Source organism: Notothenia rossii (assembly GCF_949606895.1).
Source record: "Notothenia rossii genome assembly, chromosome: 3".
Taxonomy (NCBI): Eukaryota; Metazoa; Chordata; class Actinopteri; order Perciformes; family Nototheniidae; genus Notothenia; species Notothenia rossii.
The window spans coordinates 32,552,621-32,577,125 of NC_136901.1; the positions used below are offsets into that span (position 1 = coordinate 32,552,621).

The 24,505-nt window shown below is 39.2% G+C and overlaps 3 protein-coding genes across 6 annotated transcripts; 1 reads left to right on the forward strand and 2 right to left on the reverse strand.

The window, feature by feature from the left end:
• Positions 1-15: 15 nt before the first annotated feature.
• Positions 16-4,478, forward strand: LOC307033114 (killer cell lectin-like receptor subfamily G member 1). The gene is made up of 6 exons (XM_079671400.1): positions 16-337; positions 1,936-2,037; positions 2,337-2,465; positions 2,687-2,847; positions 2,925-3,049; positions 4,044-4,478. The coding sequence occupies exons 1-6, from the start codon at positions 289-291 to the stop codon at positions 4,159-4,161; spliced, it is 684 nt and encodes a 227-aa protein (XP_079527526.1). The 5' UTR covers positions 16-288; the 3' UTR covers positions 4,162-4,478.
• LOC307033099 (uncharacterized protein) lies at positions 3,405-11,594 on the reverse strand. 4 transcript variants are annotated; one of them, XM_079671374.1, is made up of 10 exons: positions 11,507-11,594; positions 10,847-10,895; positions 10,152-10,294; positions 9,957-10,055; positions 9,001-9,132; positions 8,787-8,903; positions 7,799-7,927; positions 5,804-5,882; positions 5,330-5,356; positions 3,405-5,242 (listed from the first exon to the last, which is right to left on the reverse strand). In XM_079671374.1, exons 2-10 carry the CDS (start codon positions 10,875-10,877, stop codon positions 4,698-4,700), a joined length of 1,302 nt encoding a protein of 433 aa, XP_079527500.1. In that variant the 5' UTR covers positions 10,878-10,895; positions 11,507-11,594; the 3' UTR covers positions 3,405-4,697. The 4 variants fall into 4 exon arrangements, with proteins under 4 accessions (XP_079527500.1, XP_079527497.1, XP_079527499.1 ...); XM_079671371.1 differs by having other exon boundaries at positions 9,001-9,135; XM_079671373.1 differs by having other exon boundaries at positions 9,001-9,135; positions 10,847-10,890; positions 11,507-11,558.
• Positions 11,595-14,076: 2,482 nt separating this feature from the next.
• capgb (capping protein (actin filament), gelsolin-like b) lies at positions 14,077-23,526 on the reverse strand. The gene is made up of 9 exons (XM_079671377.1): positions 23,370-23,526; positions 19,768-19,961; positions 17,519-17,673; positions 16,583-16,741; positions 16,320-16,469; positions 15,622-15,708; positions 15,402-15,534; positions 14,544-14,632; positions 14,077-14,432 (listed from the first exon to the last, which is right to left on the reverse strand). The coding sequence occupies exons 1-9, from the start codon at positions 23,456-23,458 to the stop codon at positions 14,367-14,369; spliced, it is 1,122 nt and encodes a 373-aa protein (XP_079527503.1). The 5' UTR covers positions 23,459-23,526; the 3' UTR covers positions 14,077-14,366.
• Between the last annotated feature and the right edge of the window lie 979 nt (positions 23,527-24,505).

Below are 24,505 nucleotides of genomic sequence, written 5' to 3' on the forward strand. Positions count from 1 at the left end.
AGTTACAGCTGTCATGTGAGGGTTCAGGCTCTGTCTAACCCCTCCCCCTCCCAAGGTCTGCTGTCAGAAACACAACTTCACATATACGTCACTACGCCTTCCAGCTTCCTGTGTTAAACATCCAAGTATTCATTTATAACTTGAGTTCCCGTGTTTAAGAGAAGTGCTGTGATAGGGGAAGTGCTGTGATAGGGGGAGGGGCGGCACAAACCCCTAACCCGAACGTGAGAATGTGTGAAAGAGTCAACAAGCATGTAAAACATTTCAAGTAAGAGGAGAAAGAGCATCATGGATTTGAGAAACGAACAGGATGAGGCGAAAAGAGAAACACCTGCAGGTTAGTTTTAAGAACATTTTTAACCTAAATGAATAATATTTTTCTATTTTTTATGAAGTGTTTGATTAAAATTCAAAGACAAACATCACACTTCAGAAAACCTTGACTTTTTCAGGATGCATAGGAAGATGAAACTCACCATGTGGGGAAACATTGAATTATTTAAATGATAATGGTTCCTCAATTTTAATGATCCTTCCCTAAAAACGTATTTTTCTAAGAAAATGTGATGATGTGACAAAACATTTGATGTGAAGTGGGATAGACGATGTGAGAGATAATCATTTAACTTTTTTAAGTAGAAAAATGTAGTAGTATATATAGTGGTGTTCATCATACAATCCTGTCAAAGTACTATCTCAATCGGCTAGTAATATTAGAAACCTAGTTAATTTACACAAAATGACAAAAAATAAACGTTGTGTGGAAAGGCCATTTTTGGAAGTATCTACAGGTAAGAAGTTGTGATATACCGAAGTCTTTTAGGTATATCACAAAGCCCCCCTACATACAGTATGTGCATAATAGCCAATATGGCTAGTCACCCGCATCTTTCTTATATTAAACCAACAACTTCCTGCCTAATGATTCTGTCAAAGTGAATAGTATGTATCAGAGGAACTAGAAGAAATATAGTGAGATAAACACATTTTCTAAAATTGTTACCGGACGTGTAAAATGTGTGAAAGACAGAGGGTAAAGCTCACAACATGCATTGAGTTTCATGTAAAACGATATTTTGTGTTGGAAATGTAAAACTGAAATAAGAACTTTCTTACATTAAAAACCAGGTTTTAGAAATGTTGCCCTGTTGGTTTGGTCCAAAAATATCTTTAAGACTATTATTGCCATTTTTTCAGGAAATTTTCATTTTATTCTGCGAGGGTCTAACGACAGAGGGTGTCATATCTGTGCTCACTGTCCAGCCCATAGACAAATGTGTAGTTTGTGAGATTGGGTTATATCACATTTGGCTGATTGATTGAAATATGTGTTTATTGGAGGGCGCTCTCATAACCAAAGGAAACACGTTTTAGTAGAATACGTAGCAATGAGGAGGAACGGTTTTTCTACCTACATCTCCTCTGTGATCCTTAAGTTAACTCACTCATATTTGTATCAAACAGATTTGCTTTTTGTTTTATGCTTATACATACTAGATTTATGTATTGTAGTCATAACATAAAAAGAAAGTGTGCTATGTTGGAAATAACACAACATATATATATTACAAAACAGTTTGATCTTATCTGTATCTGCATCACAGCTAGACATTGTTATACTGTCAAACTCATCAGTACTTTGCATAACAGCCCATTAACCTCACCCAGTTAAATGCTGGACAATAGCAAGCTGACATTTTCTTCTGGTTAAAGGTCCAAGTTTACTTCTCGGAGAAAGTGTCCCAGTTTTATCTTGGGTGTCAGAGGTCAAACAGTGAAGCCACAGGAAGGTCATAGTATGATGTGTTTTAGTGCTCAAGTCATTGGTTAACAGGTTTATGAGATAACCCTTCTTGTTGACATTGACGATTTCAGAAAAACGTCTGCTTACATGACATTTTTAGTTTCATGATTGTTAATTTTTTTACTCCACAGTTGCAGGATGCTGTCACACTTGTCAACTGACATCTCGTGTGGCTGTTGTTATGGCAACATCAATTCTGGTGATAGGACTTCTAATGGGTTTGGTATTATTTGGTGAGTATAAATGTAAAAATAATACATGTTATATATATTGATCCTATTTGTGCCCGCATAAATACAAATAATTTAGGACTACAGTTTATTTTACATTTCATTATTTTCAAACAATAATAAGTCAGATATCAGTTATATGAATACAGTTTAAAAATAACTCATATTGAAACATTGAAACATTTATTTTTTGATAATAAAGCGGGGCATCAATATCTATTTCCTGTTATTACTATACTTGTCATCATAGAAATGACAAACCATCTTCAAATACACTGCATCAAGTTATGTTTATTGGCCAGTCACGTGGACAAGAGCACCAGAAGTGGATCAGACTGCCAAAACGTCGGGCCATGAGCTGACGGAGAGGCTGCAGCAGTGCCAAAGAGAGCGCCAGGAAGTGAACCTGATGCTCCACACCGTAACTCAAGGTGATTTATATTCTCTTCTCTGATGCCAACATCTCACATCCGGCCCATGTGACTTCTCAAAGTGTGTGGGTGCAGTCGTAAACACTTACAGGTCATTAATATGGCAGATCTTTGATTGATGACAGTGGTGAAAGCTCTCATGACATCTTGGTATGTTGAGTTGTATTAACCGGTGTGTTGAATGCATTCAGATCAGTGTGTGCGTCCTGCTGTGTGTGTAGACCCCAGGTGCAGTGTGTGTCCTGACGGCTGGCTGTGGTGGGGGGGTCACTGCTACTTCTTCTCAGTGGGACAGCAAGATGATCGTAGCTGGATAGAGAGCTCAGAGTTCTGCCTGCAGCTCAACAGCAGCCTGGCCGTCATCAGAGACCCCGCAGAGATGGTAACAACACAAACACAGAGATAACATCAGGGAGCGTTTCTGGATATAAAGTCATCTTAATGTCTTTTATTCTTTAGGAGTTTATCCAAGGTGTGATGAGCCGGTTCCCCCTCTTTCCCTTCCTGTGGGTGGGACTGACGGACGCTCAGCAGGAGGGGCTGTGGCTGTGGGGGGACGGGGGGGACGTCCAGCAATACATGCCGTAAGTCCAGATTCAGATGGTAACGGGTCAAAGGTTTTAAATGTGGAACATCTGCTTATAAAGGCAACATAACAGGTAAATGGGAGAGGTCAGTATTTATGGATAGATGAGGATGCTCTTGCTTTATTTGTGAAGCAGCAGACACCAGAAGTATTATGCTACACTTCTAATGATACTTCGTAAATTAAAGCATCATTTTCATAATATGGACATTGCAGTTGAAGCTGTGGTGACCAAGATGTGCTTACTATTACAGCAAGTGATCAAGGAATGCAAAAAGATATTTGTTGATCTATTAAATAATAATATTTATGTATCCAATTTCAAACCGACAATAATGTTTGTGAAGAAGCAGTAGAGAAAGAGCATTTTATATTTATTCCACGGTTCATTTCAACATCCTAGCCACACATGAGTATTATGTATACCGTAGGAAACAAAATACGACAAAAAAACACATCAAAATCATTGTATGTGTTTCTAGTTAATTAATCATTCAAACCAAAGAACATTTTCATTAATTTCCTTTTGAAACATGTTTTTTTTTCTGTAAACAAAGTGGACCAAAAGGCGTTTCTGCAAGTTAAGCTGACCTGTTGTACACGATTCTAAGTATTAGTTCAAATATCTCTTTTAGGAATTACGAAAAAATACAGACCCGTAAAATAACTTAAAAATAAAATGAAGCTGAAACTAAATAGCAAAATAAGTACCTTTCGTTTGGCTCTTAAATCAAATGTATAGTCCAATAGGTCGATACGTGGATAACAAATGATTTTATATATTCTTGGAGAATAACACTCACTTCATACATTTTAATGAAATATGTGTATTATTACAATATATACATATAAACAAGCATTTACTTATAAACACTGACATACAACTGATTGTATTTGTTTACATTTGAGTATTTATTCACATACTCTAAGTTTGTTATCACAGATAGTCTTTTGGATAAAAATGCAACATGTCCCCCTTTGTCCCTTTGCAGGGTGACGGTGGAGTGGGATGCTGAAGACAGGGACTGTGCAGACCTGCGGGGGGGCGGCAGTCTCTTTGCCTCCAGCTGTGAGGCTTACGGACCCTGGGCTTGTAAGAGAGGCTCCTGACACACATGTAAACACATTTTACATTTATTTTAAATATAAAACATTTGAATAAATATAAATTGTCATGCAAAGAGAAGAACATCAGCATTGTAATAGGGTCAAGTAAAATGTAAAAAGACTTACATTGATGTCAGAGATAAGAATGAAAAATTACAGTATGTATATAAATATTCATTGCATTTCTGAAAGTGCATTATAAAGTGCATAGATATGGGATGTGGGATCTTTCATGTCCACACATAAATAAGGAAATTCTGAACAAATTAAGTGTAATTTTCCAAATATTCCATGGTTTAAAATAAATACTTTACACAAAGTTTCGTTTCAATGTTTTTCTTTCTGACCGTCTGATCGAAATCTCCACTTATGTCATTGCAGATTTTTCTAATGCTATAATCAGATAAATCTATTTACAGCATCATGAGCACTTTGATATAGATCAGTTGTAGTTTGCGTATCACTATTTGACAGCAACTATTTAAAGCAACATGGAAGGTCAATCAAATCCCCCCCGAAAAACCAACTTTTCCATTAAGTTACAATGAATCCACCAAAGAAGCTCTCCCAGTAGCTGTATTATGGACGATCCTCAGCACAGTGCGGCCCCCCAGCGGGGCGAACAGAGGGTACAGCTTCCCCCTGAAGCTCCCAGTGAAGGTGTAGATGTGGGTCTTTGTCTCTGCGTTGTAGAAGGAGATCTGGCCCTCCTCATAGTCTAAGTACACCCCCATCCGTTTGGGCACCATGCCGACGGGCAGAGCGTTCTCCGGCTTGGTGCAGGCGTAGAAGTTGTTGTTGCTGCGCCACAGGACCCAGTAGCCCTCCTTGGGGGTCATGGGGAACCGGCCGAGACGCTTGGAGTCTGCGGTGGTCACTCCCAGACGCCAGAAGCCATTTTTGGATATGTCCACCTCCCAGTAGTGGCGCCCGCTGCTGAAGCCCTCCCAGCCCAACACGCAGGGCCAGCTGTCGAAGCGCTGGGGGCTGAAAGGCAGCTCGGCCTCAGAGAGACCCTCCTGGACCTGGTCCTCCGACATGTGCAGCCAGGGGTGGTTGGTCATGGGGTCCAGGATCACATCAGCTGTTAGGGAACAGAGAAAGCATGAGGTTGTTATCAAATAAGTGTTGTTATACAAGACAAGATAAGATGAATAAGGGTTGGTCTTACCTGCTGCGCTGCAAATCCAATTCCAGACTGCAAACAGAGACATGTATGTTATTGAATGTGCAGTGGATAAACAACAACAAACGTGTTAATGAAATGCTGTGATTTACAGAGGATGGGATAAAAGGTCACATGTTCAACCTTAAGCGTAAGATGTTTCACAATACACTTACTAATTCTTTTTCTCAGCATTATTTTTTAACTTGCCTGATAATGTTCCTTTAAAATACTCTTTAGGCCTCTACAATTTATTCTAAAAAGGACAATCCATTTTTATGTGTACTAGTCACACCTTATACAAGACAAACTGTGTTGAGTTGCTGAAAAGACAAATAGCTTTTTATTAAATGATCAAAACCTCCACCGTCTTAATCACATCAGAATAATATATTGATCGTACTTTGGGCAAACCTGTGTCATTTTTCAAACAAAGAGTCAAACGATTATAGGCCTACAATTATTTGTTTTAATCCACACCTGAGTTGGGGATGTATCTTGAAATCCCAGCTTTCCAGGTCCTTTGTTTTGCCAGTAACCATAGCTGTGGAATCATTTTCTGAAATGGGAAAAAAAAAAGGTAAAAATAACTTTTTTCCACAAGAGCACTATTTTCATTTATCACCATGAATCATGTTAATGTGTGTGATGTACCAGTGCTTCCTGTTAGCACTTTGCTACGTTTGGCTGAATGTGGTGGTGACCCTGGCTTTATGAGGGCAGAAATGCAAAATAGACCAGACCATGCACCCAGAGGCGGTTCTAGACCAATTTGACTGGGGGGGCCAGTTATTTTCTGAGGGGGGCGCAATAAATGCAGGACGAAAAAGACAAAGACAGTATGAAGTAATTGTGCATAAGAAAACAATGCAATACAGTTATTGGTATTTGTTTGAGTACATATTTATTTCAGATACTTAGTTAGTTTGTATGCTCTAATGCAGGGGTCTCCAACTTTTTTTAGGATGAGAACTACTTTAAAAAAATAAAACAAGTCGGGGGCTACTTTTACTCCTCTTTTTTTTGTTTTTTGCAGTGTATATATTTAGCACATTTTTACATTATTATATGCTGACCTTTAACCTTTGTGTGCTGTTTGGGTCTGTGGGACCCGTTTGCAGTGTTTACTCAAATAACATGCATGCACTTTAATTATTTTAACCTGCTTTATTTGGGGGGTGGACCTCACATCCTCTAGGGGGGTCCGGGGGCATGCACCCCCTGGGAAGATTTTTTTTAAATGTTGAAGTTAAATGCATCAATCTGGTGCACTTTGAGCACAACATGAATTTATGGATACAGCTCTCAAGACTCATATGAAAGGGAGCTGTATACTTTTCAATAATCCAAACATCTTTAGAATATGATCACAATCAATAACAAATAATTTCAACTTGTTTATTCTTATCTTATGTTACCTAGTTAGCATTCTTTCTTTCTATTTATGCATATTTTACTAATCACTCCCCTTTTAAACTGTTGCAAGAACATGATTGGTCGATATTCATTGTGGGGGGAGAAGGGGTGTTAGATAGATATAGAGTTGTAGTAAGTAGATAGAGTTCGCTATGATTGAGGTTTCGTTAATGCATAGGGTAGATTATTTTAATTACATTTCCTTTTTAAAAAAAAAAAATGTTTACATTTTGGATTTGCTTGGCGAGCTACTTATTGAGGGCTTGCGAGCTACCGGTAGCTCGTGATCGACGTGTTGGAGACCCCTGCTCTAATGGGTCCCACTAGATTGACAAATAGCGTTAGTTACGCCTATCCCGTCAGCCAAGAAATTGTTTAATCCTAAACTTTTTTCATTTTTTTTTTCAGGGGGGCCACATGGGGTTCCAAAGTCTGTTTTAGGCGAGCACTGGCCCCCCCTGCCCCCCCTCCCCTAGAACCGCCTCTGCATGCACCAGTAGTCAACGGTCATTTTCAAGTTCCTCATTGTATTCTGTGCCTCTACTGTGACATTTTTGCAGACCATTTACATAAACAACCCTATATAACACACTACAGGGAAGGGACACCCCAGAGAAAGCATAATATAAACATAAATAGAGAAAATGCAGTTTATTGTTGCTGCAGGTATAGTGGAAATTCCCGTTTTCAAGCATGAAAGAAAGTAAAACTGGACTCTAATTGCGATATAGTCCTTCAAACTTCAATAAAATAACTTTGGCCTGTATACCGCACCTTCATCTGCGTGTGAGATGAAAACTGAGCAGATAAACGCTTAGTTATAAAGGACATTTATTGTGGAAGTCAGGGTCATATAAGCCAAATCACCGAGTGCATTTATTGATGCTCTGCACACATTCAGAGAGCAGGGTTCACTTTAACCACATGTTATGAGATGTTGTTTCATGTCACACACGTAGCCAAGCCAATTATTCGTTTTATGGTCAGATTAAATGTTGGTTTCTATTTCATTTCAGCCTTCACAGAAACAACGCAATGTTATGGCAGAAATGTTCTCACCGTGCTGTCTTCTCTGAGCAGGGACCAGGTGATGAACTCCAGCAGAGGAAGCAGGTTCCCCAAACGCTTCTTCTTCAGGCCGAGCTGACTCAGCACTCTGCCCAGCTCCTCGCTCGGCACACCACAACTCTGCAGACACAAACACTCAGTCAGCTTCGAGAGTTGGCATTGTTTTCCCCTTAAAAACCACACATTCTTACATACTGCCTACCAGGGCCGGCCCTAGACATTTTTGGTGACCTAGGCGAGATTATGATTTGGTGCCCCCCCTCCAAGCAAGACACAATAGAATATAGAAAGAATAAATGAAAAATCTCTGCAAAAGACCAATACACTACAAAAACTGAAACGTATTGAAATGTTGGTTATATAAATAAATAAGGTTGGAAATTCATATTCATTATTGTATGAACATGTTTTAATTGGCGGGTGGACGTCACATCCACATTTTTTTTTTACATTTTAAAGTCAAATGCTTCAATCTGGTGCACTTTGAGCAGAATTATTAGAGACTAGATCTAGGGGGTACAACTCTAAACACCCATATGAAAAAGATCGGTTTGCATTTTAATAATCAAATAAGTATGTGAACATAACCAATAACCTACCATACCCAATAACAAATAAATGTAACGTATTTTATTTTTGTTGTTCAATTCAATTATTAATGTAAATGTATTACATCAAGGGCAGACTATTAGGCAGAATACAAAGTAAAAAATGATATATATATATATATATATATTTTTTTTTCTCCCATTGCAGCGCCCCTCCAGATGTGGCGCCCTAGGCGACCGGCTAGTTCGCCAGTGCCTAGGGCCGGCCCTGCTGCCTACTGTAAAGAGAGTTAAACTAAGTCATTTCCCTTCATGCGCTTACAATTCCCAACTGAGACGCACTTGGTAGGTCGTTTATGTTGAGATTAACAGACACTAAAAACCTTTCTACAAGTTATTTTGGGACTTTCTTCTGGTTTAATGTCCCTCACCTCAGTGGCTGTCTGCAGCTCCTTCGCCCACTCCATGATCCTCATCTGTGGCTCCTCCTTGGAATCCTTCTTCTTATTTTCTTCACTCTCCAACGCTGAGGGCATCTCCTTCAGGAACTGAGGACACAAAATCAGTAAGTTAACATTGATATTTCCTTCACAACCATAGCTGTTCCAAAAAAACAAAACAGAATAGTATTTTTGTTGTTCTGACCTTGTCGACATGGTGCAGCTCGTCGGCCCACTCCAGGATCAGCTTCATGCTCTCCTCCAGGCTGCGCTCAGTACGGCTGTCTGCACTCGGGGCTTCTTTATCACTGGGACCCTCGTGTGGATCCCCCCCGCCCTGCTGCAACACAGCAACACACACTCTTAAAAACACAATGTTACCTGTGCAATTACTCAACTGTAAAATACTAATAAGATTTAAGATTATTTATGTATTACAGTGAATATTTCAAACAACAATTCATTCATATCTTTATCAGTCATTTTACAGAGTTATTGTTATATACTTGCACATTTGTACTTCTTATGTTAATATCAATATTTAATCTATTTTTCTTTTCTCATTGCGTTTTATTTAAACTCCTTATGTTTATATTAATATATTTTATTCTAGAATAGATCAACTTTTGGGAACTCATTTTCTTATTCTGATTCTGACACTATGACCATAAGATGACGTTTTAAAAAAAGCACACACGTGGGACATTTTCCCTTTTACGGATGTCTAAACAGAAAGGTTACAGTTAAATAAACCCTCTATCTGTGACTCAGCACGGCGAGGCAGATAACCGGGCATCATAAACAGGTAGCATCCACCCATCCAACTTACTCATCTATCTGCGTGACCAGGTAAATGTTTCCCACGGCAACACTCATCTGTTTTGGTCATAAAAACAGGTTCATAAACTTTTAACAGACTGAGATAAGCAGTCATTTTTACTGTCCAAATCAAAGCCATGTTTTACTGAGCTGGCAAACAACCAGAGTCAACATTATAAGGAAATGAAGGTTTAGAAATAAAAAATATATTATTTCCTTCTCCTGTTCCCTTAAGTCTACCCTCTTTTCTATTGTCAGATTGTTCTTTGCTATTGAAGACAATAATATGAGTCTGCTGAGACACTGACTCACATCTCCTTCCTTCCTTCCCTGATGTCCTACCTTGCAGACTTTGTCCACTTGCTCCTTCCAGTGATGGATGAACTGCACACACTCCTGCAGGCTGCGCAGATCCTTCAGGCTGTTCTGACGAGGGTGTTGCTGCAGGAAAACACAACAGAGTATGGTTTAAAAGAATGTAAACCAAAACGGAATTCACAGAAAAAATGAATAAATGAAAAAGCAGTTTCCATGTACCTGTGAGCGGTGAGTGAGATTGATGGCGGCTCTGCTCGGGGCCGAGCTGTGGATCTGCACGTCCTCCTCGGGCAGGTTCCAGCGCACGGCCCCGATGGAGCTGCTCTGGGTGTTCCTCTCGCCCCCCTTCAGTATGCCCACTCCTGCAGGGATTCAGAATCAGAGTCAGAAACAGGTTTATTACCAGGTAGGTTGACACGCACGAGGAATCTGACTTGGTGCTGTGGTGCGTACATAAAGGTAAAACTAAACTGTAAAACACAGATAGAAAACTATGTTAAGGAAACTATAATGACATAACAAAATATATTGTAAAATATAGCAGTATTTAAATTGACATAGAATGGAATAAAATATGTGCAGTAATACAAAAAACTCATACATTCATGAGGAAACATAATTTGAGTCTCATTCAAATCTATCAGAAAATGTTGTTATTTTTCCAACAAAGTGAGCATATCAGCAGAGTATTGATACTTGCAATAATGAAACTGCAATTATTAGCCTTTGTGATTATTAGCTTGAAGCTTTAGCAGCCACGATTAAAGGCTTTTAATCATGAAGGACATACTTTAATGCCTTTATCTGATTGGATGTAAGCTGCATTTTCCAGCCACATCAGACGAAAGTTGTTTTAACATGCATGAAGCAGGACAAATGCAATTGGCAGTGATTGAAAATGGATTTATACATACTTTTAGCAGGTTTCAGAATAGTCATCTCCATGGTGGCGTCCTATCTTCTCTAGCAGAGGAAAACAAATGGTTGGGGAACCAGGGATGTAAAAAGCAGCTGTATAAATAAATACTTGCATTATGTGTCAAAGGTAAAATGGCTGGTATTATATTATTGAATATTATATTAGTTAAATACTCTTTGAGAACTAATTTAACAATTTGACAGACTATTGTGTAGTTTAGTTATGGCAATATAACATGGATGTTTTATTATTATTCCAGATATACGTTATTTTTTAAAAGAAAACCTCAAAAACAATGACAAAATAAGTTTTGTGGAAATGTGAAACAATTTTCTTTTATAAGATAATAATGCTTTTCATGATAAGCGACACCTACCAAAAATATTTAATAATATAAGTCATTAATTTATACTCAAATAAGTGATGCTTGAGTATTAATCTGGAAAGAAAGAAAATGTTTCTCATGTTTAAAATAACATCATAATTCAATCTATATTCAGCAGCACATACGTACATTTTGAACTACAATGCAAAATATATTTTCTAAAATGGTGTAAGATACCATAAATACAGTCTAAATGTTTCAGCCCCACACACCTGTACCATAGACATGTACAGTATATCGTATTAAGCTCTGATATTCTTTGTGTCCTACCTGTAGAGGAGGAGGGTGGTGCAGCTCTGCTGGTGGAGATCTCTGGACAGACGCTGCTCTCTAACCCGCTGAGTATTTGTTTCTCTGCTCGTTCTGACCTATGGACCTTTTTTATGGAGGAAGGCGTGAGGTTTAATGACGACTGTAAGTCTCTGCATATCACTCAGTGACGCATAGCAGGGATTCTGCTAGGTGTTACTGTAAATAGGTATAAATTACATTACATTACATGTCACTTGGGGGGTGTCAAACTCAATTCAATCGCGGGCCACGTCAGCATTAGGGCTGCACTCAAAGGGCCGGTTGTAACTTTAAGACTATATAAAAATACATATATAAATATATATATAAAATAATGCATTATATTACATTATTGCCTTCCTAATTAACTACGTCTGAAAGCAGAAGTCTGGTGCAAATAATTGAAAGTCTCTTCAGTGAGAATGTCACAAAATGATTTAAAAAGAAAAGCCAAATTCTGGATAAAAAGTCTAAATTAAAGAAAAGAAGTGACATTTAAAAAAAAAGAGTCAAATTCTAAGAAAAGGGCACATTCTAAGAAAAAATGCATATTTCGAAGAAAAAAAGTCTAATTTGAGATGCATTGTGGGCCATGTAGTTTATGGGCAACGTGCTTCTGTAAATCATCATGTAACCGTATAATAAACATATAATATTCTTTGCAAGCTCTTGTGGGGCCACAGAAAATGAAGTCACGGGCCGGATTTGGCCCCCGGGCCTTGAGTTTGACACCCCTGTGTTAGACACCTTTATCCAAAGCAACTTACATACTCAATACTGTGGGCAATCCCCACAGGAGCAATTTGGGGTGAAGTGTCTTGCCCAGGGACACAACGACATGCTGACTGCAGTGGGGTTTGAACCAGCACAAACGCACAACCCACTGCATCACACGCCTATAAACAAGATTGTAACAGTAAAGGTGTTTTCCATATAGTGGCTGCTTGGGTAAAATTGGCAAAAATAAATGAACTCATAATAGACACGAAACACTGTTTAAACTACATAAAACATTTAGCTAAAAAACTAAGGTGTTTTGTTCTGAACTGGATTTATACAGAGGTGGAAGAAGTACTCAGATCTTGTACTTGAGTAAAACTAGAAGTACTAGAGTGTAGGAATACTATGCTACAAGTAAAAGTCCTGCATTCAAAATGTTCCTAAAGTAAAAGTACAAAGTATTAGCATCAAATATTATTAAAGTCCCAAAAGTAAAAGTAATCATTTCAGATTGGTCCATTTCAGAATAATATATATGATATGTTTTGATTATAATTATAAATGCATCAAAGCTGGTAAAGGTGCAGCTAGTTTTAATGACTTGATTATAATTCAAATCATTAATCCAAATGGCAAAATAACTAAAGGTAAAAATGTAAATGTAGTGGAGTAAAAACACACGATTTTACTTCTGAACTGTAGTGGAGTAGAAGTACAAAGTACAGAAATACTCATGTAAAGTATCTCAACATTGTACTTAAATGTACTTGGTTACTTTACACCTCTGTAATATTTCCAATATTTTGCAGCACACAATTACATGACAGTTATAACTGCATGTATTAGCATTGAAACACTATATCAAGGCTTGGAGATAATTGTTTAAATCTGTTTTGATGAACTGTAATCAGTCCTTATTCCCCTCCAACATAAACTACCATAACACGGTCAAATAACAAAGCCTTACGCTGCGTGAAGGCCTCAAATCAGAATCCTACCTTTTGCCTAGTCATCCATTCACTTCCTCATAAACTACTGGAAGAGTCGTAAGAGTGAAACGCATTGCGTCAAGGTCCTACACTACATCAGCCCACTGACTTTTTGACCTTTAGTCATTAGCTTAATACGCCCTAAATACATCACAACGACATTTATTGCCTTCAGTGTCAAGTCTGTATATGAGTAAAGGCTCAGTCAAAGTAAAAATAACCGTGATCAGAAATCACAGAAGAGTTTATATATTATACTTTTGTAGAAGTAGCAGAAAAACACTGTAAAATACAAAGTTAAATAAGTAAGTAAGTCCTGCATTCAAAAGTATAGAATAGATCGTTTATTGTCCTGTTTCTGAATGCTAGGATCTGCTCCTAGAAACAAAAGCAGTGTTTGCACAGTTGTGAAATTGTTTTGAATATAAGTATAACTCTTAAAGTTGTCGTACTGTAGATAGATCGTCCCTGAGTATATAAGATATAGTGTTATTACTGATGCATAAAACTCCTAATATACTAACTTATGAAGAATTAAATAAAGCAGAACATCATATCGTATAAACTGATGCCATACTGTAGCAACACATTCAAAGTTAAATGACCTCAACCCTTTACATAAGTGTAGCATTTGAGTTCATATTATGCGCTAATTCCACCATTGATTACACTTGACGATGACTGTGATGCCATCACACTGGGTTATTGTGTGCCGGTAATGGTCACACAGACATGGGAACAGTGAGGGGATCAATTAAACAACGTTATAAAAAACCTGTCATGGTCCGAGGCTTGGCCAAAACAAAATGATGAAAAGAAATAAAAACCACTCTCTAGAAGTAGAAAGCAGTTCAAGTTTTATTTGTCAAATGCAGGCAAATCTGTGACACTCGATCATCGTAAAAAAAAAAACTCTGACTTTATAATCTTTATCTCTAACAGAATAGACTTTGCATTTATAAAAGTGGCATTACATCTCTTTTCTAACTATTTCAAAACGAGCTACAGTGTGCTCGGTACCTTACAAATATGTACATCGGGTCATTGCATATAAAAAAAGTATTTTGTATCAGAGCCGTCGGTTTTCAGATGTACAGCGTCTTCTTCTTGTGCGCAGGATGTGTCACATTTTAGTTCCAGTTCTTGAAGAACTGCTTGAAGATGATGGTCTCCTTCCCCTGGGGCAGAATCTCCACCTGCAGACACGTTCACTGCTTATTGTATATCTGATAAAGTCACTGTGTACTGAGTCTGTAAACAATCCATCTCAACAACATTCTAAAAGCTGTTATCAAATATGAGCGTACCTGAGTTTTCCTGGGGTACTTCATTTGTTCGATGAAGTTATCCGCCATCTTTAGGGCTGACTGCTTCTCCTCAGCATTTGCTCCTTTACCTGAAAGTCAATCAATGACTCAGATTAGGAGCAGCATTCATAGAGATTGTATACCATATTACCCAAAGCTGGATCATACATGCACAATTTAGTCTGTTTGTTCATCTTCAATATCTGTTATAGTAGTACGTTTTCAGTTTCTCCTGGTGTCCACAAGAGAAGATATCAGCAATTCTAAGTAAAATGTTTTACTAGGGGCAATAATATTATATAAAAAGTAGTTCCCACATAGTTTCAAACTAGCTAAATAGAAGTGAAATACAACCAGCAGCTCTACCAGGGCTGTTTCCAATAACTTCTTGATATAATAAGAGGACATGAGTCCCTACACCAATCATATGACCATAACTCAAAACTCTGAATTTCTTTCAATGATTTGACTGTTATTGTACATTTACTTTCCCAAAAAAGAGATGTAAATGTTGTCTTAAGCTTCTCCACTCTGCCAGGCTTACCTGAAAAAAGTTTTTTGCATTGAAATTAAATTCTGTACCAGGAAATAAACTCTTAAAAAGTTTTATGTTAATCATTGATGTAAGAGATATGGTTTTATCCAGATATCAGAAGAGACAGCGGCTTTGTTTTAGGGGTTGTACACCCTGCACTGCACTGGGGACAGTATAGAGCTGTAGTCAGACTTTAAATAATGCTGATGCTCTTAAAAAATGCTTTTGCTCACATACTTTCCCCAATGCTAAACTACATTTAATTTAATTAGATAGTGCACATCACTGGAATCTGGTTCGGGGGTAAAGCAGTATTTTCTCACCTTTCCAGACAAAGATCTTCCCGTTGGCGCCGTTATCCAGAATGAAGCAGTCATCACGAACCAGCAGATCCTTGGCAAACGGGCTTTTCTCTGACACTTTGGTCATCGTCATGGATCCTGTGGCATCAGACACCTGTGGAGTGAGATATACAGTGTTACACTAACATGTAAACAACAGGTAGTTTGAAGTATGAGTGCAGGTACAAAGCTATGAAGGTACCTTGTAGAGGGAGACAGAGTTGGAAGCGTCTGCTTTGCTGTCCTCTTCAGGTGTGCTCTCTGCCAGCTGGGGCATCTTTCCCAGAACCTGCCCGGCAACAAGAAAGGAAGCTCAGAAACCAAGAAGATCCAACAGTCTTTTTCAGGAGTAACCCCAGAACTTCCTTTGCATGCTTTTCAAGGTCTCCTATTATACTGTTTTTCATCAATATATTATAGGTTTCGGACAAAAAATGTCTCTGAAGTGTTTGGCTCCAAACACCAAACAGATCATTGCAGCATCCCATAATCCCCTCTGTTTCAGCCCTGTTTCCAAAGTGCTGATTCTCTGTCTGTTACTTTAGATGAAAATAAGGAGCCCCTCCCCACGCCCCGAGAGATATTTGGTTAAAAAGAACACAATGGTGCTCTAGGAGGAGATTCAGGTGATAAGGTGTGTGTGTGTGGGGGGGGGTTATCTTGGTTGCTGATTGGCTAATGGTTACTCAAGCCAAAAAAATCGTTATAACATCATTAAGTGGCCAAAATCTGATCAGCTCATTTTCAGACAGGTTTTTATATAAATTATTCAGGACAAAAAGTGAGCGAATCTTTTTTCCTGAAACTTTCAGAATAAATTAAAAAGTGAATGTTGCATAATAGGTGACCTTTAAATGACCTCCTCTATGAGTGACATGCATGATAAAAGTGTTCAGATACCTTGAGCATCTCCTCTGGCTCCTCCCCCTCGTTGCTGTCCACGATTTTGGCTTTACCGTGTCTCTCCGTGTCTCGGATCAGCGAGGCGATCTCACGCACCTTCTGCTTCTCGAACATGTTGGCCTGAGAGCCGATCCACGACACAATGATCTGGAGGGCAACGAAATCATGAAATGAAATGAGGTCTTGAGGTCTTCCTGGTTATGAAAGCTGATATTTGTTGTTTGTTCTCTGGCAGCTTGTTAGACAGTTTGTGTCCTCACCTCCCCAAGGTCCAGGATGAAGCAGTCCCCTTTGTTGAAGCTGCTCCAGGACAGCTCCACCTCCCTGGCTCGGATGTTGCGTTTCCCTTTGATCTGGTACAACCTCTGCACCGTGCCGGAGCCCTGAGCCCTCCTGAAGCCCGAGTCCACACCGCCCGTCTGCACAGAGGTTCATGGGATACTCATTTAAAAATGCATCAAGGTTTTTATATCTGTTTTGTATGTTTCGTCCTGCTGGGAAATGTCTGCTTTAACATCCTCTTTGGTTTTAACAAGCTCGACTTGGCGCCCGGGAAAATCAAAGGGCATGAATGAACTTTGGCACAGAGGCCATAATATCCAGGGTGCTGTAAAAATAATAATCCATCCAGTAGTAAAACAAATGATGGATATAATATGTCTTGCATCTAGTTTATTACTTATTATTTAAAAAAATACATTTACATTATCGTTTAATTTACATTGCAAGTAAATCAAGTATACGTTTAAAGTATCAAAGTTTAAGCTTTTTGAGTAAAAGTAAATGTAAGAAACAACTATAGGCAAGCTTACAATTGAAAATACATTATACTAAAAATTACATTTCTATTTTTTTATTTATTATATATTCTTTTTATTTAATTTACGAGTGCCTTTCAAAATATGATTTGTTCCCCTTGTCTAAATGCCCTTTGCTGTCTATAGCATATATTGATGTAATATTGAAATGAATAATAAATGAATATATATTTCCAGTATATCTTTTAAGGGAAACTAACATTGAACCTATAAGTTATACCAAATGATATCTTTCCTACCAGAAATCTTACCCATACAATAAACCACTTGCACTGTGCATTTGTTTTGCGGACAAAGGAGATATTTATATAATTCTCTCACATTTCAATGGCATTTAAAGCATCTGAACTCGAGCACTCAGGTATGTCCCTCCCTCACCTTGTAGCTGACCCCTCTGGGGAACAGCGCCATGAACTCGGGGGTCTCGTAGCCCTGCACGTGTCTGTGCTGGACGGGGTCTCCGCTTAGGAAGTTGTCCAGCTGAGTGGCCAGCATGGCACACGCCACCTGCTCATCCCGAGATGACTGCTCACCTGTCAGAGGAAATAAATAAAACATGAAGCTCAAAAAACGCTAAGAACCAAAGAGACACTTTAAGTTTTAAAAGAAATGCAACAGAACATAGACATCCATTTTTTATGCATGACACTTGAAGGCCACATTTGGGTCGATAACCTTTCATTAGGTTTTGTTTCGTTTGTTTGTGTTTAATTCCTGCTTGGATAAATAAGATAAGATAAGAGGTACTTTATTGTTCCCAAATTGCAGCAGCATAAAAAACAACAAAACAAGGCATTGCACATAAGTATAAATTAAAGAGTAGAAATAGACAATACTAAAATTTAAACATCTCAAAATAGAATTAAAGCAGCATTAAGAAGTTGAAAATATACAGTAGAGTGTGAAGAAGAAAAATCTATAAACTCTGACAATTAAAACACAATTGAAGAGCTTTAGACAAAATACAAATAAATAAATGGACACTTGAAAAAAGCCACAATATGATACATTTAAAAGCCCTAGGAAATCTAGGAAATGAAAAGAAGACCTTGAGACGGGAGGGTTTTGTCTGTCTATTTTTCCATGGTCAATAATTCCAACTTTCACGCTTAACTTTTAAGCCAACATTTACAATTAGTCTTATAAGTGCTAGTTTTCAGTTCTGATCATGTTGTCAAACCAAACATCAGATACACAATAAAGTGAAGGAAAAAAACATAAGAGTTGCAGGAAAGAGTGATGGAAATAGAGGAAGGAAGGAAAACAGAAGCAGTGAGATCACATGAGGGAAAGAGAGCATTAGGAAATGAGGTCAGAAAGGTGAGGATGTCACCATGTGAGGAACAAAGGGCCGCTGACAGAGGTGATGGGTCATGGAGACAAAAGCAAACAGAGTGTGGCACAAAGACAACACCGGGGTCATCAATTGTAAACAAGAGGAGGAGGAGGGAGGCTTCGGGACAATCAGCTTAGTGTTACCTAAGCACCGGATACATGCTGGAAACAACCGCAGCATTTGAGTGCTGTAACACAGGCCTCGTGCATCTTTCATGGGCCCTCGCTCCAAAGCCTATCCCAGTTTCCCTCAGGACTTCTGCCTCTCTTTCTCCCTCTCTAATCCTCCCTCTCTCCGCACACAATGCTGCAGCAGGTCAGCGCTGTGTCTCGTGTGTCATCACCATCAGCGGGGGGGTTATTTCGCTTTTCACCCGCAGCACAGGGCCAGGTTTAGGAGTGTGGTAAGCACAGCACTGGACAATGGTCAACAGGCAAGTAGAAAAACAATATACCGCTTTGTCGAGACAGGGCTACACATGTTATCCTAAAAGGTCTGAGCATGAGTCTCTCCTGGCTTTCTGAAGACCAAAATAACTTGTGTGTTTCAATTGATCAGCAAGGGTATTTGATTAACTGACGACAAATCAACATGGAGAGCACTTCATGAACTGAAAAAGGTCTTATTAGTTCTTATTTCATTAGATTGGATTGGATTAGATTGTTTTTGTTAAATAATCTCTTTTCAGTTGTTCCTCTTGTCTTTTATTTGTTGAATGATATGATCACTTCTCTTCTTGTGTCTCGTACATCTTTCCGTCTTCCTCTTTAGGATATATATTTAGCTCGTATTTGGTTTATTTTCCAAGTTTGTATTGCTCTTAGGAAATCTGATTAAGAAATACATGTTTGATCTCCGCAGGGAAATTAGGATACAATACAGCTTCCTTCCTTTTGGAATAGAAATATGTGAAGAAATTATATATTTCTTTTTAATTTGCACAATACTTCTACAACTGTAAACAACGTGTATACTACAATACTGTATATAAAACAGTATACAAACAATAATATACTTAAATGTGGTGAAATGCAAGAAAGGCATAAGAAGATTAGATTAAATGTACATTATATAAATCAATGCAGTTACTATATACTATACTATATACTAATACTATATTATCAGTATGCAGATAGTATTGTGCCTGCTTCTATTCATCACTCACTGAAATGTGTATGTGCATGTTAATAATACATTGAACTTAAGTCAGATTGCATAAATGCATGCTCAATAACCCTGCTGTGTTGTGATTTACAGACACTCAGAGTATATCCAGATGTTTGCCTCTCACCTATCCACATGTGGAGGTCTGCTCCCAGCTGCCCGCGGTTCTCCAGCACTAGATAGGAGTCCCCGTTGTAAAAGGCTCCCACCTCGGAGGAGTCCAGCAGCACTGCCTTCATCTTCTCCACCCTCCACACTTTGAGGCCCTCCTCCCGGACCTCCGCACCAAACTGGCCTGGCGCTGCCATGAAGGGGAGCATGCTGCGATTGGGGAAGAAAGTCATGGTGAGACAAAGGTAGAGAGGACAAACTTTGCCGTAGAGAGCGCAGAAAATAGTGTGGACTGACTCCGACAGAAAGAGTGATAGATATGATCCACAATGGGTGAGTCACACTCAGGGGCTGCTTGAAACAGGAAGTGTTTATAGAGTTGTGTCACTGTTCCTCAAGGGAAATGGATAGAGGATTAAAAGCAGAAGTCAAGATCACAAGCAGGTGACAAATGGAGGAACTTCAAAAGGTGTCATGATCAGACGATATTTGAAGTTAGGGGCCGATGTTTACAGAAATGTACGGTTCTTCACGCCAACTGAAGTGTTACAGACACTTTTAAGCACCACTCCCTTATAGGACAGAAAGAGAGAGTGTGGTTGACATGATAAGCGCCCTTACACTTGGGCTTGACACAAAATGTGCGGTTGTGATGCTGCTTAAAAACCACAGGCTATGACGTCCCTTCCTATGAAACACAAGACCAAACAGGCTTTACTAAAAACCAAAAGGTATAGTGCTACAAAGGTGGGGCTTTATGCATGCTACATCATGTCTTGTTTGGAGAATTATCTAGATTTGGGTTGAGTCACTTTGATATATACCCTCTTCTCGGTATTGTAGTTTAACCCACCCTGTCAGAAAGGAATAAGTATAAACCAAACCCACATCCTGTTTGTTCTCCCTGCTATATTTTAAACCGCTGAAAGGAAGTCAGGTTTGTAGCGAGTCTGTTCTTTTTACTTTGCATAGAGTGAGATACAATCACTGCTTGGTAATTTCATCATTTTTAGGTAAGAAAATATGTTCAAACCCTTTAATCAACACAACACCTTAACAAAAGGTTAACTGAGTGATAGGGTGGACAAATACAAAAAACAAATCCCAGAGCAACACAAAAAAATACTAATTGTTACATAACTAAGGCTGGGCTAAGAACGTAGTTATTAGGTAGAGTAGTTTATATGTGTTGTGCATGATAAGTATGTTTTGTAGAAGTCCAGTATGAAACAATATAAAAGTGTATTTTATTTGTAGTTGTGTGCTTCTACTGATAATCAAAAGGCCTTTCCTGCTTGACAACACACACATTTGAAGCCCTATCAAACCCATCTCACATCCAGTTTCCTCTCTTCTGATAGGGCGCTGCAGCTTTATGGCAGTCGCTATATCTCCCAATAACATTGATATTAGTATCGCAGTGCAAAGATAAACATCAATTAAATACGGGCGAAGCATTTACTACACTGGCAGTAGTAAATGTTGTCTCATTGTCCCTAGAAAACAATTATGTAACTCTGCAGTTTATGTTTCGATTTGGCTGATACTGAGACTGACTCCAGGAAACAATCATGACTGATATGAGAAGATTAAAAAGCAATTAGCAAGAGTGATTAGAGTCAACCGAGGACACTGATCCAACAGGTAAAATACTGCTGCCAAAAAAAGGCCTCATTAGGCAGGGGAAACAAGGGAAATATTATCTCTACTTCAGAATTGTGGTCAGTCAAGCATTTAAGGACTCAGCAGCTACGCCCCTTTAAGTTTCTTTCAGTTTGGATGACACTTTATTGACTCTCCTCTCTTGATATTATCAGCATTTACATCTCTTTTACATAAACTGTAATCATTAGACAGGTGCGGTTTGATGACCACAACAAGCAAGTTAAAGAGAACAGATACATTTGTAGAGTGGTGGAGGTAAGGCAGTGATGGAAACAGAAAAAGGGCCAGAGGCAGCACACGCAGGACCCTGAGTTAGGGTTACAATGCTTGGACAGCCGCTCCAAGAGTAAGTAAGGATGCCAAAGAAAGGCCCCGTTCCACTTAACTGTAAGATCTCCTCTGGTACCTCCGGCATGCTGTCTAACTCGGGCTCCATTCTGCGTGTCCACTGGGGTGTGTGTGACCCGGTGTGTGAGGATGTAGGGAACTGAGGAGTGTTTGCGCTCACCTGGCCTGGTTAGCTTATATGAGAGGTAACTGGAGCCGGTGTGATGAAAGCCTACCTGCGGCCTGCGGATAGGACGCTACGTGGGGGGGGAAGCAGAGTCGGGTTCCTGCTTTCTGGCTAAAGCTAAATACCAAGTGGATAATTACTGGGAGAGCAAGATGCTCCTCCATGTTTCCACTGTTCCCTTTTCTTCCAGCTTTTTTTTAACCCTTTGCCTTCTATTCACTTATACTATGCAATGGGAAACAAAGAAAGCAACAGGTACGAATGGAAGTTTAAACATCTCACAGTTTCCTTCCCACGCAAGGCAAGGACTTGTAGGGCTCCCTAATAAGTGCATATTAATGGTCTGCAAAGGCTATTATCCTAAAGTTCCCTCGAGAAGGAGTTTCTCTCCCACGGATTCAGATTGTTAAAGTGTACAAGGGCTTTCTATTTGTAACAGCACGTGATAAATGATACGCCTCACTGATCAAGAAGTAAAGCCCTGTTCATTTTTTGCACAGACGCAGATGCAAAATGGAGAAATATCTGGTTATTCATCAAAAAGCAAGATAGGTGCATTCCTGTTATAAAAAGCGTCCAATCTCGGACAGAAAGATAGCCCTTTAGGCCATGGCTTCTGTGGTCAGTGGTAAAAGGAGACATGGAGATCAAAGGGGTTTAGGTGGAGGTCACCGATATGCTACAGGGGTCACTGACTCAGTCAGTCATGCGTCGATAACCAGGCAGAAATATGAGAGCGACAATATGCAGGCGGACAGAGCAGCAGGCGAGGAGAGATCTGAGAGCAATCTGTCAATTGAAGCCGAGTGTATACAGTGAGTGTGTGTGTGTGTGTGTGTGTGTGTGTGTGTGTGTGTGTGTGTGTGTGTGTGTGTGTGTGTGTGTGTGTGTGTGTGTGTCCTGTATTATATGAGACTGAAATCAAGACATGCTGATGTATATGAGGAGACATTGAAAGGACCAGAGTATATGAATATGAAAACATTCTTTTACAGATGTAGGGACATTTTATGTAGGGACATTTTGCCGTTTAAATGTCAAGCTAACTAATTTTCCAGATCTGAGGCTGTTACCACTTTGATACCCCGCCCTAACTTCAAGGAAGTTGTTGCAAAAAGCACCAGAATTATGTTCAGGAAGTGAGACAGGGAGGGAAGAAAATTATAGGCTGGGTTTTCCTCACTGATAACATAAAGGTGGAGCAGAGAATATGCAAAAATATTGATATCAGAGACATTTGAGTCTCGCTGAAGCTCAACTAAAGATTCATTGTCCCACTGTGAAAGTCCTCGGCTGATTTCAGGAGAGGAATGTGATGAGACAGGGAAAGAGAGAGTGTATGGGAGGACAAATGGGTAAAAGCAGGAAAACAAGCAAAAATACAAAGAGAAAATCTGACAGGATCGAAGAGCAAGAAAAATGGGTGAGCTAAAACGTACCTTTGAGCGTGAGTTGGTGGTGGGACAGAACACGTCTGAGCAGAGAAGGGAAAGAAATGCAAGGAGAAATACGTTTCGAAAACACACATTCCTTCCCTCTGTGTCACACACACACACACACACACACACACACACACACACACACACACACACACACACACACACACACACACACACAGACAGACAGACAGACAGACAGACAGACAGACAGACAGACAGACAGACAGACAGACAGACAGACAGACAGACAGACAGACAGACAGACAGACAGACAGACAGACAGACAGACAGACAGACACACACACACACACACACACACACACACACACACACACACACACACACACACACACACACACACACACACACACACACACACACACACACACACACACACGCAGGGATTTCCTGCCTCTGTCTGGCAGTCTAAGCCCAGCCCTCTGACTCAACCACAAAAGAAAGCATTAAGTTCAGAAACTTGATTCAATCAGGACTTTAAGTGTTAAGAGAAAAAGCAAAGTAAGCTTATTTGATCAAATCAATGTTTATCTCATTAAACAGCAACTTTTCAACGTGATTAATACTTTTATTCAATTACACTTTCTTAATCCTTTCTTTATTAAAGCAGTACAAAAATGTTACAAAAACACTAAATGACAAAGCTCATTCCCTTTTTAAAAGAAACTCTCTTTGTAAAATCCACCCTCTCAATAATGACTCAACATCTCCACAGTTGGTACATATCACCGCAGTAACTGATCCAAACACACCTAGCAGTCATATACATGGAATCCCCTACACACAAACACGCCCAAGTGTGTAGCCAGCGAAGAGCAAACTGAGATCATTTTCTGACACCGTGAAACTGGTTCTCACAGGTAAAGATTGGCTTTCAGTAGAGGAAAGTTCACTGTCGGACTGGAATTTAAACATGCTTAGTATCACGGAATCAACTAAATGACAATAGATAAGTTAAGTTAAAGTTTTAAGTGAGGTAGAATTAAACATTTAGTGAGGAAAAACAAGCTTTTGAGCAAACAATAAAATGTATCCTTACATAACGCAATGATAAGGGTCACTAGAGCTGTTATGTAGACGTATTACTTGCAGTCGACAGGCCATGTAGCTTTTTTCTT

Bases quoted from the DNA above. Each gene is read 5' to 3' on its own strand.
- LOC307033114 (XM_079671400.1), top strand. From the start codon at position 289: ATGGATTTGAGAAACGAACAGGATGAGGCGAAAAGAGAAACACCTGCA. The intron at 338-1,935 runs GTTAGTTTTAAG...TTTACTCCACAG, and splicing joins GAAAAGAGAAACACCTGCAG to TTGCAGGATGCTGTCACACT. The intron at 2,848-2,924 runs GTAACAACACAA...TTTATTCTTTAG, and splicing joins TCAGAGACCCCGCAGAGATG to GAGTTTATCCAAGGTGTGAT.
- LOC307033099 (XM_079671371.1), bottom strand. From the start codon at position 10,877: ATGGAGATGACTATTCTGAAACCTGCTAAAA. The intron at 10,295-10,846 runs GTATGTATAAAT...GAATCCCTGCAG, and splicing joins TATTCTGAAACCTGCTAAAA to GAGTGGGCATACTGAAGGGG. The intron at 7,928-8,786 runs GTGAGGGACATT...TTGTGTCTGCAG, and splicing joins AGCTGCAGACAGCCACTGAG to AGTTGTGGTGTGCCGAGCGA.
- capgb (XM_079671377.1), bottom strand. From the start codon at position 23,458: ATGTGTGTTTTCGAAACGTATTTCTCCTTGCATTTCTTTCCCTTCTCT. The intron at 19,962-23,369 runs GTACGTTTTAGC...CCCCAATCGCAG, and splicing joins CCACCAACTCACGCTCAAAG to CATGCTCCCCTTCATGGCAG. The intron at 14,433-14,543 runs GTACGCTCATAT...ACGTGTCTGCAG, and splicing joins AGTACCCCAGGAAAACTCAG to GTGGAGATTCTGCCCCAGGG.